This window comes from Cucurbita maxima, unplaced genomic scaffold (genome assembly GCF_002738345.1).
Source record: "Cucurbita maxima cultivar Rimu unplaced genomic scaffold, Cmax_1.0 Cma_Scf00269, whole genome shotgun sequence".
NCBI lineage: Eukaryota > Viridiplantae > Streptophyta > Magnoliopsida > Cucurbitales > Cucurbitaceae > Cucurbita > Cucurbita maxima.
Genome location: NW_019272285.1, coordinates 40,994 through 59,691, shown reverse-complemented (window position 1 = coordinate 59,691; position 18,698 = coordinate 40,994). Strand labels below are relative to the sequence as shown.

Genomic DNA, 18,698 nt, shown 5'->3' with positions numbered 1-18,698 from the left:
TTTATTATTATTTAAAAACCCCACACGTGAGAATCTTTGTCTTGTGTGTGTTTGTGTGAATACCCTCAAATGGGCTACACAAACAATTACTTTTCCACATTATGCCTTTTCCCCTAATTTTTTTTTTTAATTTTAATATTCTATTTTTTTAGGCATTTTCAAACTTTTATATTCATTTTATTTTCTCTTTTTACTTTTATCATTTAAAAAATTAATATTAGGGATTTTTTAACTCTAATATTACAAAAATTCAATAACTAAAATAAAATATTAAAAAAAATAGATAAGTAAAATATATATATATATATATATATATGTGTGTGTGTGTGTATATAAGTTTCATATTCTCTTATTTTTTTATTCTTTAATTTTGGATAATTATATTGAAAATAATATGTGATTTGGATAATATATTCAACACATTTACTTGCAATATTAATAATATTTTGAACGGGTCGAGATCATTTATCAAGATTGCCTTATATGTATATTTGAGATTCATATTCTTTTAAATGAACAAGAGTTAAGATTATGAACTCGAGCGTGGTTCAATATGGTAACATGAGTTTGCATGGTTACTTTCTATAAAACATTGACCCAGTTATTTTTTTCCAAGCCCTTCAAGTATATACATTATGCTTAGAAACTATTAGAAACGAGCAAACGATTATCAACTTGAGTATGGTTCAATATGGTAATACGAATTGGCACAGTTACTCTCTATAGAACACTGACTCGGTTATTCCTTCCAAACCCTTCATGTATACACATTATGCTTAGAAACTATTAGAAATGAGCAAACAATTTTCAACTTGAGTATGATTCAATATGGTAACACGAACTGACACGGTTACTCTTTATAGAACATTGACTGGGTTATTTCTTCCAAACCCTTCACGTATACACATTATGCTTAGAAACTACTAATAAACAAACGATTATCAACTTGAGAATGGTTCAATATGGTAACACGAATTGGCGCAGTTACTCTCTATAGAACATTAACCGAGTTATTACTTCCAAACCCTTGACATATACACGTTATGCTAAAAAAAACCACTAGAAACGAGCAAACGAATACTCTCCCAAAAGTTGAAAGGGTACGATGTCGATTCGTGAGAAGGCAACGAAACCGTAAGAAAAGAGAGTTGGCGTAAAAAAGGAGACATAGTGATGGAACAAAAAGCAAGAAGACCAAAGAACAAAACATATTTTGTCTTTAGGCAACGACATGAATCTTTGTACATTTTTTGGTTGTCGTTGAGGTATCTAAAATGGTCCAATTTTCATTAAAATCACCCAACAATTTGCTCCCTTTCCACATCTTCCTCCATCTATATCTATTTCTTTGCTTTCATTGCTCCATTTGTCACCTCCTAATCTCCCAATTCCCATTTATTCCCTTCCACCATATACTTTTATAAACATATATTTAAAAAAACGCTCACGATAACATAATCCCGAGATTTGAATTCAGTCTTTATTTTCGTCTCTAGACTCTCAAGCTCGATGGGTTTTTATTCTCGAGATTTGAATTTGATTTCCAACGAGCATTTGAAGCTCGAAATGGTTACCAAATGGTTCTAGAGCAGAGTTGAACCGTTAATTTACTGAATGAAAAAATATATTAAAAAAACGCTCAAGTCTCCAAGATTTCATCTTAATTTTTATTTCGTCTCTAGACTCTTGAAACTCGACAGGTTTCTATTTTCGAAACTCTTGAAACTCGAAGTTAGTTACTAAATAGTTCGAGAGTAGAGTTGAATTATTAATCTACTGAACAAAAAATAATAATAGATGAATCGACAGTTAAAACAAATTTCAAACTTTAAAGACCGAACAAAGACTAATTTACAGTGGGACATAATTACTTAGGGTTTTTGGGACGGAAAATATATATTTAAATAAATATAAACAAATTAAAAGATAATCATAGAATATTAGCCCTTTTGGTAAGTGTCCACTTTAAAAAGGAAACCCTAAAATAAATGATTAAAGTACTAATTATAATTAACCTTACGTATTAAGCTTCTACAGATCATACTTACACAATAATCCCACGCCAACAATATAAAGCCTAAAATTCTTGGAATATTAGGTATATAACCAGTTCCATTTATTTATTTATTTATTTATTTATTTATTTATTTTTGCTTACTAATCACTTTAAAAAAAAAAAAAAAGCACTTTACAATTTTTAATATAATTTTAAAAAATAAATAATAAAAAGTTGTCGTCCCATTGGATAACAATTTTGTTTTAAATTTTTTTTTTTTTTAAAAAAAGTTATATATTTGTACTATGTCTCCCATTTTCAAAAATTATAAACAAAAATTTTCAAAATTATATATATGCGATAATTTTTGTATTTAGCGGATTGTATATAATAAGTAGCTTATTAGATGAAAAAAACGAGTTCTCGACAATTTTTTTTTTTGTTTTTTATCCAATCAACTATGTAACCCAGCTCAATACAAAAAGTCAACCCGTTGACATATTGATAGTTAATCGTCGCATACTCAACACATTTTATTAAATTATAAGAATAATATTTTAATTTATTAAAACTTTTATCTCTAAATTGGATTTAACTTACACATTTCTTTTAATAAACATTTTACTAATTTTTTTTTAAAATTTTAAATAATAATAATAATAATAAAGTTGTTACAAATATTAATTTATGTCTCAAACCGACCAACTTTCTCACGCTAGCTTTGCTTTAAACTCTTAAAATGACTTTTCTAAACAATCCCTTGACATGCCCATGTGATATACCTGTTCTCAATCCCTAAATTCTATTTTTTTTTTTCTATTTTAAAATTAATTAGCGGAATAATTAATAAAAATACTCTTAAATTTTATAATTTTTTTAAATTAAAAAAATTATAAAATATCGGATAATAAGGAAAGATTCTTATTTTATTTTGTATTTTTAGTATTTTTACATGATGGACTTAGGCCATCAAGCAAGAGAATAGAAACTATGCTTTTGAAATAATTATAAAACTTTGAATATATTCTATGTTATATATAATATATATATATATATTTATATATTCCTCACGTAACTATATATGTACCTGCTAAATCGTCAATTAAAATGAATTTTAGCTATATCTTATCATTTTTTTTATGTTGCTCCAGAATGTTCTATAAAAATAATTGATGAAGAAAAAAATAAAAAATATTAAACTGTACGTTAAATCAAAAATTAACTTAAAATTTAAATTAATAATTGATGGTAAATTAGGACTAGTTACTTATGTTCGTTGTGTAATATCTAAGGATAAATTAAGACAACGTGAAGAAAATATGTATGATTCAACATTTTAGGGTTTTGATGACGATAGCAACAATGTACATAAAACTTTTTGAACTTTGAAAAGTGATAGTTGTATATGTTTTCTCAGTGTAAAGGAGATCATCACCCAACTCATAGAACTTTTCCAAAACCACAAATTATCTTTCTTTTTTATACTGTACGTGGGTTTAGGGTGGGCCTTCCCTTATCTTCCCCAACGTTTAGAGTTATTCTAGTTTGAAAAAGGAATACTTAGCGAACGAACAATTAAGAGGTTAGCCTAACCTAAAAATAATGAGTAAGCAAACGAGATTAAAAGATTGATTTTTGTAAGACAAAGAAGGTTAATATCGTTAACCGAAGAAGCTTAAGGCATCTTTCTTTCTCGAGCACAAACCAAAAACAAAAATCAAATTAATTAAGAGTTCTATTTTTTAAAAAATGGGTTTTGTGCAATGCTTGGAAAAGGGAATATTGGGGAAATTTTGATATGAAAGGAATAATATATAAATCAAATCCAACGATGGCTTTGAGAGAATAAAGTATTTTTTTTTTCATATATTTTGATTCTTTGTTCATTGTTTTTTTAATTTTTTTAAGAGTGTATGGTACGCATTTTACTTTTATTATAAACCCATTTTAAAAACCTTAATGGATGAGTATCAAAATTTTACAAAACTTTTTTTTAAAGTCTATTAGATCGTAAGATTTTAAAACTATTAATGAAATTAGATATAAGACGAGCCAAAATCTTGCTAATTGCTTAATTAGGGTTTATTTCTTTAAAATTATGACAAACATATTAAATATTTTTAGGCTATTTACACACTCCAGCCCCTCCATGTAGTCCTATTTTTTCTCAAGTCGATAAGGGGCTAAAAGAACAACTACTTTCATTCATGTTTCAAAAATAGATAATTTTGTATCTTAAGGTATATAAAAGTAGGGGCAAATCTATGAATAGGAGATGTGCAAGTATCTACCGGACCCAAATTATCAAAAGGCTCTCCAGTGACGTTGAAAATTTGACCGAGAGTCACTCTACCGAATATAATACTTAAAGGAACTCTCATGACAACCACTTCCGTTTTTCTCATTAGACCACCTGTGTGCGTGTGCGTGTGTGAGACTTGTGACACATGAGTAAAAGAAGAGTAACTACTTACATTTAATCTATATATATGTATATATATATATATATATATATATAAACCATAGGCTCATCCATTTTAGGTTTAAAATTTAACATGGGAAAGAGGCAATCAATTTTATTTAATTAAAAAAAAAAACAGCCTTCAAATTAATATAACCACAACAGAATACATATTGAAAGCTATTTTGAAAGGGAGCGATTGGGGTTTGGTTAAAAATTCAAATCCCATCTCTCCTCTCATTGTTCTTCTTTCTCCCCCTCAATTCCCTCAAATTTTGAATTTTGATCTCCATTTCACCCACACCCACACCCACACCCACACCCACCCTTTTTAAAACCCTAATTTTCAACTCATCAGATTCTGAATCTCCATTTCAAGCCGATTCGATCCCTGCTTCAATGGCGAACGCCGACTCTTCCACTCCCTCCACCCCTGCCCCCGCTCCTATGTCAGCCGTGAGTTCCCTTCATTTCCTTCCTTTTCAGTTTCTCATTCATTCTGGCTTTCGGGCTTTATGAACTTTGTTGTTTTTGTTTCTTTCTTGTTCACAGAAAAAGGAGAATCTCACCCCCATTGGCTTGAAAATTATGGTATTGTTTTCTACAATGTGTTTATAGTTCTTGAATTTAACTCCAATCTTCTCAGATTTTGGCTTGTTTCTTCTCAGGAATTGAACGAATCAAGAGCAGAGCTGCTTGATAGAATTCAATTTCTTAAGCAGGTGGAGTCTAAGATATAAAATGCCCTAGCTGTGAGATAAAGTTGGATGTTCTTGGTCATTTACTTGTTTTTGTGCTCTGATTTTGTGAACTTTCCTTGTGTTTGAGCACTTCAGGATCTCCAGAATTGGAGGTTAAAGCTAGACACACAAGTTCATACCTACCGAAGTGTAAGTTAATAATGTATTGCTTGTATTCATATCTTTCTTAAAAGTAGGCTTATCTCTGTCAGAATGCCTTGTTCAAAGATATCTGTGTTTTAGTTTTCTTTGATGGGTCTATATGATCCATAAACAAGTTGGTCATCCAAATGGAGTGTTCGAAAATCGGATCCTGTGGCTTATACTGTGAGATCCCACCTTGGTTAGGAGGAGAACGAATCATTCTTTATAAGGGTGTGGAAACCACTTCCCTAGAAGACAGTGTTTTAAAAACCTTGAGGAGAAACTCAAAAGGAAAAACCCAAAGAGGACAATATCTACTAACGGTGGGCTTGGGTCGTTACAAATGGTAGGACGATGTGCCAACAAAGACATTGGGGCCTGAAGGGGGTGGATTGGGAAGTCTCACATCGATTGGAGAAAATAACGAGTGCCAGCGAGGATGGTGGGCCCCAAAGGGAGAACAAAACATTCTTTACAAGGGTGTGGAAACCTCTTCCCAACAAACGCGTTTTAAAAACTCTGAGGGAAAGCTCGAAAGGGAGAGCCCAAAGAGGATAATATCTGATGGCAGTGAGCTTGAGCTGTTAAAATGCAGTAAACTGATTCTTGGTAGTTCGAAAAGGGTTTCGAGTCTGCTAATATTTCCAGCAGAGGATACTTGATCCCAAAATACCTTGGTCTAGAAGGAAAAAAAGGAACATATGATATTAATGATCCTTTTGTTTGTCACGCATATTCCTGTTCTTTTCTGCTTTTGTATCTGTTTTTCCAGCATCACTTGACATAGACATTCAATCTTCATACAGGAACTGTCTGAACTAAAGAAATCGCTCAACCTTGAGGTGGAGCAACTTCGCACGGTAAGCCAAATGCTTCACCCAGATTGAAAGTGGTAAGGGTAATAAAGTTGTGGCATGAAAGCAGGAATTCCAAGAACTAAGGACAACCCTTCAGCAGCAACAAGAAGATGTGACAACTAGCCTGAGGAACTTGGGTGTAAGTCCTAATTCTAATGACTTTCATACTCAACAAAATACCTCCAACCCGCCTCGTCCCACCATATGTTTTTAACTGCCATTGAAGAAAATTATGAATCCTGGCAGGTTCAGGATGATTCTAAGGACAACAACAAGACTCGACATCAACATCCTGTAGCGGAAAGCAGCGACAAGGAAGACGAAGACGAGGGTAAGAAGGATGGACTCCATGGCTTAACAGAGTGTAAGGGAAATGAAGCTGAACATTAAGAGAATGGAATTTCCATTGTGTTCGTAATGTGGCGAAGGATTTCCACATTTCACTGTTTTTCAAAGCTTTGTAATGGGATTGGTAAGATTTTCCCGGCATTTAAGGAAGCATTGAATTTGTAAGTGTAATTTTTTACACGCACATCAACATTAATAAGTTCATTCTTCAAGGATATATGTATTTAATTTTTGGGAAGCAGGGCTGGTGGTATCGGTTAATTTTCTCATCATCAAAATATCATTCAAGGTTTTTTCTCAACTAGCAAATTGGACTACTCAAAGGCTCCTATGTATTTTCCTTTCTTGGTTCTTAAGAACATCTCATCACTCTTTTTATGAATTATTCATAAGTGGCCAGTAATTGATGAAGTTGTTGCCAACTGACAAACAACTTTAATGTTTTTTTAAAAAAGATCGTCTTTTATCTCTCTTTTTCTGTTCCCAAGGTTTGAATTTTCAATTCTTTTTACCACTGGGGTTATTAGATTTGAATTTTCCATTCTTAATTTAAAAGGTAATAGGTGGATAACTAGGACTCACAATATTTTGGACAACGGGAATTCAAATTTTTGACTTCTTGAATACTCTAATTAGTTGAGTTATCCGAATCAATATTAAGAGTATTTGGCCTAAACCTAAATAAGGTGACTGGGGTTTGCTTGTCCAGAGCGAGGGATTTGCTATTCATCTTTTAAGCTGTGTTCTTCTAAAAACAAATACCTATATAACCAAATACAAGCTAGACATAGAAAATACTTCTCAAACAAACTACATCAATTCTCAAGAATAGTCTACAAATTTAATTTAGGTTACCAAACTCAAAATTCTACCAACTCGATCTTAGATACTAGCTCAACTAATTACGATATATATTATCAATAAAGAGGTAAAAAATTTGAATCTACATACCTTGCACGTTGTTGAACTAACAAAAACCAAATCTACAAGCGGTGCCTCATAATTAAAAGAACAATTAAAAAACGTATGCTATATTTGGTCTGTAAAACTAAGTATATACAAATATCCAACAGAAGGAAGTTGTGTGCTGAGAAACACTGAAAAAGGAAGGGAAATGAGAAAGGAGTTTTGCTGACAAAGTGAGGAAGTACAGGTTTAGTGAGAGAAAAGGGAGAAGTAAATATGGTGCATATAATAAGACCACCTACCATTTTAATATCAACAAGACTTGGAAATGCTACAATACACAGAAAAGCTAAGGCTCTTTTCTTTTTCATCTACATTGTTAATTGTGTTGTCCCTTTACCTTTCCCTTCTCTCTGTCAATCAAACTCATGTTGCGTGGGTATCTCACATGGCGTGGGAAAATGGGACTGCTCTCTCTTCTCTTTACTTTCCCTCATCCATTATTTGCAATTTTGCAACTAAAATTTACTTACTGTGGCAGGCTGGTGGTGGTTGAAGTTGTCATCTTAACTACATGCCTTTATTCAAGGATCATGGCCACACGTCTACCTAAAGGGGATGGCCTTTTTTTGTTTAGACAGTGAAATAATGGTTTAAACCAGGTTTCATACTGTCTGCATAATAAGAGAGAAGATGGTAGGACTGGTAGCTACATTGTAATGACCGTCTAATAATTTTCTGTCTTTATGTATTAGTTATTTCTTTGTTACTACTTTTTGGAGGCTTTTATTCTTGAAAAGTTCAAGAATGTGACAATTATTACAACACAACAATTTTGATCTTAACTTTCAGTTTGACTGTTGTGAATATCTTTGCTAGGATTTGCTTTTGAAATCTTTAGCAATTTCAAAAACCGAACATGGGTTTTTTTGGATAGGATAATACCTGCTTTTCCTAGTTTCGAAAGATTTTAAAAGAATGCTTTTAGGATGTAGACAACTATAAAGGCTAAGAGACCTAATTTCAAAACCAAACTGTGTATCAAAACCTAATAAAAGAAGTCTTAGATGGCTGTGGCAAAGATTTTCAATCTCCAGATAAGGAAAACCCTCACTGGACAATCTTGGTTTTCTTAATTCCTATGAACCATTCTTCATTAATGCCAAAGACAAGAGGAAGTGTTACAGCAAGATTGAAAAGGCAGCCGCTGTGAATGAACATAGGGGTCGCCAACTGGGAGGAGATAAAGAGTATGATACATTTGGTGGAAAGGAAAAAGAATGGTAAATAATGTAATGTGATACAGAAGAAGATTAAATAATGGGTCAATCGAGATTAAAGAGGGAGTAGTTCAGCTAATAAAAAAGACCATTTAATGCATGATGAAGATTTTAAATTGTTTGAGAGGTTTAGAGTTTCCAGGACATTTGTTGGGAGAGAGTGAAACCTGGCAGCCTGCTTTTAAATTCCACTATAATTACGGGGAGAAAGCTAGGAAAGCTGCTACTCTTTTGTCATTTTCTTGATAGACCAGTGCTCTTTTGAACTCCCTTCTTCAATACTATGTATATAACAATGCCATGGAAAGCTGTCTCCTCGACTCCATAGCTTCACTTCGCTTCAATCTCTCCTCTCTCTCTCAGAACCAGAAGATTTTTAGTCACTCGTCTCTTTCTGAACTGGGACTTTCCCTCCAATGGCTGTGGTATGTGCTGAAGCAGCACCACAACCACTTAGAGCACAGGTAACATGCCTTCCCATTAGCAAGTTTTTAACTTTCTTTTCTTCTTCTTTTTCTTCTCCTGGGGTATCCTAGCTCATCCTCTTCTTTTGTTAACAGGTTTGGATCTTGAAAGTTTCTATTCACTGTGAAGGATGCAAGAGGAAGGTTAAGAAAGTTCTACAGAGCATTGATGGTACCATTCCTTATTGTAAACTTTTACTGTTTTTGGTTTCAAATGTGTGAGAAAATTATCAGCTGACAGTCATGATCTCAAACCACTACCATCAGGTGGAATAGATGAAGAAAGTTGAATTTTTTTTTTTTTTCTATGTTAGTTTTCTTCCTAGCCAAACGTAGGAGAATTTGGGTACTTCTACAATTGACCACTGGTCCAAATATTTGGAAGTGATGGCTTTTCTCAATCTTGTAGGTGTTTATACGACCATCATTGATTCAGAACAGCAGAAAGTTACGGTCACCGGAAATGTTAGCCGTGAGACTCTGACCAAGAGGCTCGCAAGAGCAGGTAAACAAGCGGAAATTTGGCCAGAAAAGCCAGCAGAAAAAGAGAAACAGTTCATCAAGATGTTGGCGACTGACAAAGGGAATGGCCAAGAAAATGGAATAAGTCCGAGTACAAACAAAGCTTCAGCAAAGAAGGTTGAGTTTAGAGTCAGCCCTGACAAGAATAACCGTGTAGAACAGATTGAAAAGTCAAAGAATATTGGAAGCTCTATCAAAAAGCTTCCGGCCGGGGAGTCGCCGCCGGTGGCCAACTACAAGGGCAATGCTACTGGACATGAGGGTTATTCTCCAGACAAAAGTGGGGTAGGGCAGAGTGGTGAAAAGAAGAAAAAGAAGGGGCATTCAGGTATTATCAACGGTGATAAATCAGGTTCGAACCCCCAGAATGGACATGGAACACTCAATGTGGATCCAGATGTGGACCTAAAAAATGGTAGCCCACTGGCCCAACAAATATACATGGGCCCTAAGGGTTATTACTTTCCTCCACCTACTTCGGGGTTAAACTACTATGCGCCGCATTTAGTTAAAGGTCCTGAATTGCTTTACCATGTCCCACCGATTCCATTTTCACATTCGAATGACCAGACTGGAAACTATGAGGATCAAGCAAAGCCACAGACCTACCTGGATTATTTCAGTGAAGAAAATGCCCATGGGTGCATCATTATGTGATCTACAACCCAGCCAATCTCAAATCAAAGGCAAGAGATGATGATTTGAAGTGCTAATTTTTAGTAAAACAGCGGAGCATGAATATAGATAGATGTACATTGTACATGAGTGAGGTCCAAAATGGCAGGAAGGTTAGCAAGTAGCAAAGTTTTGAAGGGTTGGGTGCTTCTAATTTTTTGGGTGAAAAGTACTTTAGGGTTATTGTGTTCTCTGTCAAATGAAAACTTTTTGCAGAAGCTTTCTAATGACTCTGACTAGGAGTAATCTATAAAACTATTCAATTTCAAGTTCATCGCCATAGTTCATTGGTGTACATTATTCAGCCTGAGATATTTCTTCTATTTAGAACAAATGAATTCATACATACTTCGAAAATGTGCACAGCATTAAGCATTTTTGGTTCTTACTCTAACATGCCCCCACTCAAATCCAAATCCCTGTCTGTCATTAGCATATATCTAAAGCAAATTCAGCAAAGGGTCAAACAAGAAAATGGTAACAAGCTCATATTATCAGAACAAATCAAAATAGTACGTAATTACCAGAGTTGTTCCATTATCTAGGACCCAAACAATTCAGAAGAAAGCGAAACCATTAGCATTCGAAGGACATTTTTTTTCCTAGTCTTCAGTGCATCTTGGACCAATCAGTTTGCGTGTAAATTGAATTTAGGAGCCATCACTGGTGAAGAAAGATAATTGTCATTCTCCGTGGGAGAAGGTAATGATATTTGCAGGCCAACTTTACAGGGGAGGATGGATATATGAACCATCACAATCACTCGTGAAGTCACGTGTGTAAACAAAGGTCAATGCCAGAACCTGGAAATGTTCTTAGCGGCGAGTGACTTTGTGGGATCAAAAACTTGGTGAATTTTATCAAAATAAGATGTAGAATCTAACAGACCCTAAAAGATGGTGAAATTCTTGAGTTGTATTCTTTTTTTTTTTTCTTTTTTTCTTTTTTTTTTTAAGTATGGGAATGGGAGAAAAACTTGTCATATATGTACCTTAACCACCAAGCTTCGTTTTTCTAGTTGCATCTTAAATTAAGCATATTAACTGATAAAAGGTAGTATGGCATTATCTGATAGATTGACTTCAATGAGAAGGAACAATTATATTTATGAATAGTATTTCCAATTATATCGGTCCAGACCCACCACTAAGACAATTCTTTGTGGTTACATCCAAACTTTAATTGTTCTACGATCTTTGAGCAAACTACATCTAAGAACGACGGAACCTTCACTATAATTAATAGGTATTTTATTGTAAAGGTTCAAGAACCAGATTTGAGAACAAGAGGTTCTTTGATCAGATTTTGAGCTAAATAATGTCAAGAAATATAGAACCCTACCAAAATCCATAATCTCTCACTCAGATATATAAGGGACGAGAACTACCACTACAGAATATAACTATGGAACAAAATGAGCTAAAGTAAGGTGAAAATGGCCAAATTTAGGCTTACATGCTAGTAGATGCCCTTGTGGTGCGCTGATTTGTTCCAAGGATGATTACAATAACAGTTACATCATCGTGATATTTCCTTCTTCTTCCGGCTGGAATGGTAATTAATTCTTCCTTGCTAAAACCTATAAAACAGAAGTTCTTACACCATCAGCACCGGTTGATGCAAACAGAACCGACATTTTAAGTTACCAGCACAAGATTAGTTTACTTCTGAGCAATATTTCTAAGACGCCCAGTATTTCATAGTTTTCTTATGGGGTATATGATGTGATGATAATGAAGAACTCAGCTCCTTTTAAGAACTAGTGTCTTTCGAGGTTAGGTCTGACTTGTGTACAAAGTTCAAGCTGAGGCAAAACTGTACTAAAGACTTCGTACGCAGAAAAGCCTATAGAAAAGTCATGGTAAAAATAAGCGTTATAATACTGCTATCATTTCTCCAGCCGGCCAAAGGCAGATATGAAGGGCAGTGCCCTCGCTGAACTTACACTCAATTTCAGTATCCTTCAATAACGACAAGAATTTATAATATTAAAGGACAGCTCTCCAAAAAATATCCTAGGGGAGAACAGCTAAGAGGATACTATCTAAAAGCAGCAAGGGTACTCCAACCTCAACTTGTTCCCACAGCAGTAGCTTTAGTCGAGAATTAAATGATAGCAATAACAGTCCCTATTTCTTCTTCCTTTTCTTTCCCAATAGTGTCAAAAGTTTTTAATATTATATCCTCTCACAAGGAATTGAGAGTTCACCTTTTTGTTGAACGGAAAGCTTAACATTAGACATATAAGCAACTTTTATCACAGAAAATTAACAATAAAACAAACTGAAAAGTTGACTTAGCTATCAACATCATATGACAAGAAATGTAAGCTTTAAAGACGTCCTATTTTTTTAGCCGTGCATTTATGATAATATCATGGCAAAGATAAGTCAACAAATAGTAAACTTTTACTTCCATAAATGTAAATTGGGAAACGATTCAAACATTCACACAAAGCTATCTTTGGAGCTCACCTGCGCAATTAGCAGCTTTCAATAAGAGCTGCTCCAGTAAATATTTTGCAGGATCACCAGTTGGGTTGCTCAAGATATATGAATGGACAAGGTTCACTGCCTCGTCATTGCCAAAAAAGTCAAATAAACCATCACTGCCAACTATTACAAAGCAATCTGATTTTGATATCCTATGGACAGACAATGCCGGTTGAGTAGAAATATAGGGAGGGCTTATTAGGTTACGAACTCGAAGAATACCCATCAAAGCATCATTAAACTTTTTCTGCAGAGAAATAAATGTATAATAATCAAGTTAAGATGGACTAAAATCGTTTCCAGCAATGCAGACTAGGTGGTATACCTGGTTCACTCAGAAATGAATACCATTTTTAGCATTGATACCACATCAACTTCGTCCTGAAAATTCATGTCCTATATATAATAAAGTGATCATGCATATTGATTTTTCTGTCCAGAGCTGATACGGATTATCAATGTCAGATGATCTCCAAAGTGACAGGAGAAAAACAGATAGAATCCTTACAAGTATCGGTTGGGGTGGTGGTTTCGTATAAAGAATATGCATGGTTAAGGCATAGCTATGGTAAAATATCAAAACAGGTAATTATAGGTTAGCACGAGTACTTTGACAGAGAATGTTTTCTAATAAAAACTGGCCAAAAAAAGTCACCAAAACTCTATTTTGTTTAGCAGCCTGCATGCTTCTTTTATTTATTTATTTTTTTCTGACAGAAGCAACCTGCATTATTACTAGCATATTAAGACAGTGCCGCTATTTTATCTATTAATAAGTTTCTATACACTGCACAAGCAAAGAAATAATTTCGTGTTATATGAGATTTTGGCCATACTGACAGGCACGCAATGTATAACTGTCGCATACCGTCTTCAAGTAGCCAACTCCAAAAGCACGAGTCACCTTCAGTTTTCCTTTGACTTTCCCACCAACAATGATTGTGGGATCATCAGGATGATCATATTGTAACTTCGCTCTTTCGAGTGCATTATCCACAGTGTGACTCTCAGTGAGCTGGACAGCTTTCAGTCCCCTATTCCCTCTCATTGCACCTTCATCAAGAGTAGCCAGTACTGCTCTACTATCACCCAAATTTAATGTATATAAATCCTTTCCATGAAGAAGAACAACTAAAACACAAGATCCAACAGAAACTAAATCAGGACGATCCTCCATTTCCTGTTCAACCATGTGCAAAAAATCATTCTCTGTTTGACTAAGAGCACGCTGGAGGCTATCTAGCACCCCATGCCTTAGAGGATAGTTTGCCATTCCTGCTTTGGCATGTGAACGTTTCTCAAATATATTGTTGATATCTGAAGCACTTTTACTATTGTTTCTCAAAGTAGAAAAACTTCTCTGAGTAATGCTACAATCATCGAGATGTGAATTATCCATGTCCAAAATATCCGAGGTTTCACTCTTAGCTCCCCAATCTAGTAGGCTAAAATAAAACACGATGGTTTCATACAATGTCCCAGCAAGAAAATCAGCTGCATCTCTTCCATTAAAACCGTCATAAATTGCACAAAACAGCCATCCATTTTCTTCGGAACAAACAGCTTGGACCCTGTCCTCACCAGCAGCTCCACCTGCCACTTGCAATTCCTTAACATTAAGAAAACCTTCACTTCCGGAAGGAGCACTCGTGGACTTTAACAAGCATGAATCATATTCAGATGTTGGGGTAGATGGACTGCAACTTAAGTTTGACAGACTACTCTGCAGAGACGTTGACAATATATCCAACCTTGAAAGAGTAGGTGATGAGGGCACCTTACGGAAGGAGTTAGGAGAGTCCCAGGTCGGAAGTATTTCTACTCCTATCAACCCATTGCATATATTTGTGTTAGCTAAGGTTGCATTTGCACTCAAAGCAGCCCCAGATAAGCAAGAGAAACTGCTGATCCTTCGAAGTCCAGGCTGGATCTCGAATTTGTCGGAAACCTCAATTCCATCTATGTTACCATTGCATTTATAACCAAAGCTAACTTCAAGTTCTCCCTCGGCTTTTGTTGAAGCTTCTTGAAGCATACTATATCACTGTTAAAACAAATACATTTCATATTTAAAGCTCTTTAATAATAAAATTGGCCAAGTTCAGTTACTAGGCAACATTTACAATTTTAGTCAGATTTGAAAGGTCACACTGGATTTCCTTCTCTGTGCCACTACATAAATCCAAAGAAACTTGAAACTACGACTTCTAAACTGTGAAGATTATTTTAAACCCAGTATGTATAATATCAATTAATTGGTTGAAAATTGAAGTGTGCACCATTGCTGATGTTAATTGACAAATGCAAATTCCTAACTACATGCGTCTGGTTCCATTCCTACCATATACTCTTTCTTTTTATCGTCTCTCTCTCTCTCTCTTCTTTGGGGGTGGGCGGGCATTTGCTGATCTATATTTCTCCATATTTCCTTTTACGTATATCTCATATTTCTCTTTCATAATTATTCTTCCTTTATATAAAGATCCTTATAGAGCTCCAGTCAGAAGCCATTAAACTAGTTTGCTTAACAATCCACGTGTTTGGCTCCTTTCGTCAAATTCTCAAGTTCTTCTCAACCCAAAAATCATCCAACACATAATCTTAGTAGAACAACGCGACGGGTATTAATCTGATAGAAAATCCATACTCCAATTTCCTTTAGGCCTCAATCAAATTTGATTAGCCCATATGAACTCCTCCAACACTTCTGTTATTTTTCCTTTCCTTTCGAAAAACTAAATTTAGCCATGCAAAGAAAAAATAAACAGTGAAATAATCACACAGTTCCAAAAAGTACAAGAACATGACAAAGAAACACGAAATAGCATTCCAGTATCATATAGCCACGAAAACAATTAATTTCTTAACTTCAACGGCAGCTACAGAAAAACGAATTGCACTTCAAATGAAAAGGAAAGAGAAAGATAAACTAATCAAGCTCACAGAAATTAACCGCCAGCAATACGAATAATCATCAGAGAGGAGAAATAAATACTGGAGTTAACCAAACCAAAAAACTTCAAACCGAGCAGACAATCAATCAAACACCGATCCAGAGAAGAACCAAAAAACCTAATAAAGAAGCCGCACAGCCGCCAAAAACACCAACACACGCTTCAATCAATTAAACTCAGCAATTCAAAACGACACTTGCAAATACTTAATACAACAAACAAACAAGCTGCCGGTATTGGTATTAACGATAGAGAAGTGATAACGAAGCAGTTGCAAATTGAAAAACAAGAAAAATAAAGGCAGAGACGCACCTGAGAGCAGAGAATTGAAGCGAACGGCGATCAAGAAGAGAAGCGAAAGGCAGAGGAAGAAGTGAAGAGAGAAGCAGGGAGGGAAGAACACATAGGGAGATAGAGGAAGAAAAAGAGGGAAAGTGTGTTGAGAGAGAAGCAATGAGTGAAAGCGAAGACAGAAATGGGAATGGAGGAGAATCTGTATCTGAGTGGTACGTTAAAAGGCGAAGCCATTGGATGGCCAGGAACAACCTCTGCTAAATTTGGAGAATTTTTTTTTTAATTTTTTAATTTTTTAATTTTTTAATTTTTTAATTTTTTAATTTTATTTTTTACAGCCTTTTGCTGATTTAATGCTGCGCCTTTTTGTTTAATATCTTACTAATTAATTATCCAACTTCCTAACTATTTTTTTTTCAACTTAAATGTGCTTTTTCTTTCCTAATATATCTTCAAATTATATTATTTAGTATCATATTTTAAAAATTTACATTAAACTTTTAAAATATAAAAAAGTTTTGAAATGGTGGGACATAAATAGTTTTCGTCCATATATTAACGGTAAAATATATATATATATATATATATATATATATATATATATATATTTTTTTTTTTTTTAATAGGTTAAGAAATTCAAAAAAAAATTAAAAATCGAAATGATCTATGAGGGGTAGATGGACGATTTCCATGGATATATTTTTAAAAAAATTACAATTTTTACGAGCATTTTAGTAAGGTATTTTTTAACTTTGTTAAAAAAAAAAAACAATTTAAGTTGAATCATATTTTTGAAAAAATATTAAAAAAAAATTAAGAATATTTTTGAAATAAAATATTATTAATTTTTTTTAATAATATGTTTTTTTAATTTAATATTTTCAATTCAACGCATGAATTTTTAATTATAACAAGGAGGTTGAAAAACTATCAGATAGTTCTTTTAAATAAATAGAGAAAAGTTGAAGGAAAAAAAGACGAGAAAATGGCTTCTATCCATGATTTCTAATATTTTCTTTAATTTAAAAAATTATTAGAAAATTTAAATGGATTCATTTATAAAAATTTAAAATTTTAAGATTGTAATGACAAATTTACATTTTTTTTTTTTCTAATGAGCATATCATAATAACTTTTAGAGGCTAAAGTAATTCAATTAATTAATAAATTTATATTTTAATATATTTTTTTTTAGTTAAAATATATTGTAATTTAAATTCATTAATGAATTTTAACATCTAGTGAAACAATAAAGAATGAAATTGAAATGTTTAAAGGGCTAGAATCCCAATTGGAAAATGACAGGAACACGGCCCGTGAAATTACCTATTTAGCCTTTTATTTTCATTTTAAAACCTCATATTTGTCTATTGGTAATTATTTATTTAAGAAAGTAATTTTTATATTAATTTTATCTCCAAAATTGAATAATATTTTAAATTAGCCTTCATCACAGAATAATTAATAAAAAGTAAGCTTTTTAGTTTTATGAAATGCATAACATTATTTTGCATGATTGAACGAGCTTTGTCCTAATAAGTTACAAACGACCTTACGTGTTACAACGTTATTGGCTTATAATTCAATTAATACAACATGAAAACTATATTATAAAATAAAATTAGAAGAAAAATGTAAAATATTTCCATATGGCCCCTACAAAGGACATCTGGATTTTAAAGGGAGGAGGAGGCAAAGTTGAAATGGATTGGCTTTTCAGCCACTGAAAGAACCATTAGTTTAATACGAACTGATTGTGTACCACTATCAACTATGAAAATAATGGACTTCATAGAATGGAACAAAACAAGCTTGAGGCTTTCATCAGATCATGAACATAAAAGGAAGAGATCTCTTTCTTTGTCCCTTTCTCCCTTTGTCTTTCTACTGTTTATGAATTTGATTTGAACGACGATAATGACAATGACTTCAAATCATCGTTAACCATAATCATAGTTCGTCATTTTCATCGTCATCGATACTTCACTTCTCAATATCCAGTCACTTCAACATTGCATATCGCATTTGCTCAATCAAGTTGCCTTTAGCATTTTTATTTGAATCTAAAGAAAGAATCTCTCGATCTCAAGTGAGACTCGCCCCCCACTGGGTGTCCCCAATCTCTTTCGAAAAACAAGGCAGCTCATCTCACTAAACTGCTGAGAGGGCGAGAGTGCTTCTTGCTTGGGCCCATTTGTTGTGGTCTACAACTACCACTTATGGTTCCCGAGACCGCAACGTTTGCGCAAACCTAATTTGGCTTTACAATGAGCATATGTTAGAAGATGCAAACAAAATCCTTCGACTAACAAATCCCTTGCATTTCATTCTGAAAAATCTAGACACAATAAGAACTCTTAGATGAGATGCAGTCAGTCTCTTTCTTAGAAATTGCTATGCTATCCTATGATCATACAGATAAATTCAAGGCCATTAACCTAAGCAGACACAAAAAGAACAAATGAGCTACCATGGAAAATGTGTAACTAGTTCTCGTTTTCTTTTCTCATTATTAACAACATCGCCAAGGACAACCTATCGGAAGCTTAAAGGCATCCTATCATA

The 18,698-nt window shown here is 33.8% G+C and overlaps 3 protein-coding genes across 3 annotated transcripts; 2 read left to right on the top strand and 1 right to left on the bottom strand.

The window, feature by feature from the left end:
* Positions 1 to 4,606: 4,606 nt before the first annotated feature.
* LOC111474206 lies at positions 4,607 to 6,787 on the top strand. The gene is made up of 7 exons (XM_023119403.1): positions 4,607 to 4,913; positions 5,010 to 5,048; positions 5,126 to 5,179; positions 5,294 to 5,347; positions 6,148 to 6,201; positions 6,266 to 6,337; positions 6,445 to 6,787. Exons 1-7 carry the CDS (start codon positions 4,857 to 4,859, stop codon positions 6,586 to 6,588), a joined length of 474 nt encoding a protein of 157 aa, XP_022975171.1. The 5' UTR covers positions 4,607 to 4,856; the 3' UTR covers positions 6,589 to 6,787.
* A 2,048-nt stretch (positions 6,788 to 8,835) lies between these two features.
* LOC111474205 (heavy metal-associated isoprenylated plant protein 35-like) lies at positions 8,836 to 10,669 on the top strand. The gene is made up of 3 exons (XM_023119402.1): positions 8,836 to 9,196; positions 9,293 to 9,368; positions 9,606 to 10,669. Exons 1-3 carry the CDS (start codon positions 9,149 to 9,151, stop codon positions 10,373 to 10,375), a joined length of 894 nt encoding a protein of 297 aa, XP_022975170.1. The 5' UTR covers positions 8,836 to 9,148; the 3' UTR covers positions 10,376 to 10,669.
* Positions 10,670 to 11,478: 809 nt separating this feature from the next.
* LOC111474204 (probable protein phosphatase 2C 40) lies at positions 11,479 to 16,361 on the bottom strand. The gene is made up of 4 exons (XM_023119401.1): positions 16,152 to 16,361; positions 13,754 to 14,929; positions 12,868 to 13,132; positions 11,479 to 11,972 (listed from the first exon to the last, which is right to left on the bottom strand). Exons 2-4 carry the CDS (start codon positions 14,918 to 14,920, stop codon positions 11,845 to 11,847), a joined length of 1,560 nt encoding a protein of 519 aa, XP_022975169.1. The 5' UTR covers positions 14,921 to 14,929; positions 16,152 to 16,361; the 3' UTR covers positions 11,479 to 11,844.
* Between the last annotated feature and the right edge of the window lie 2,337 nt (positions 16,362 to 18,698).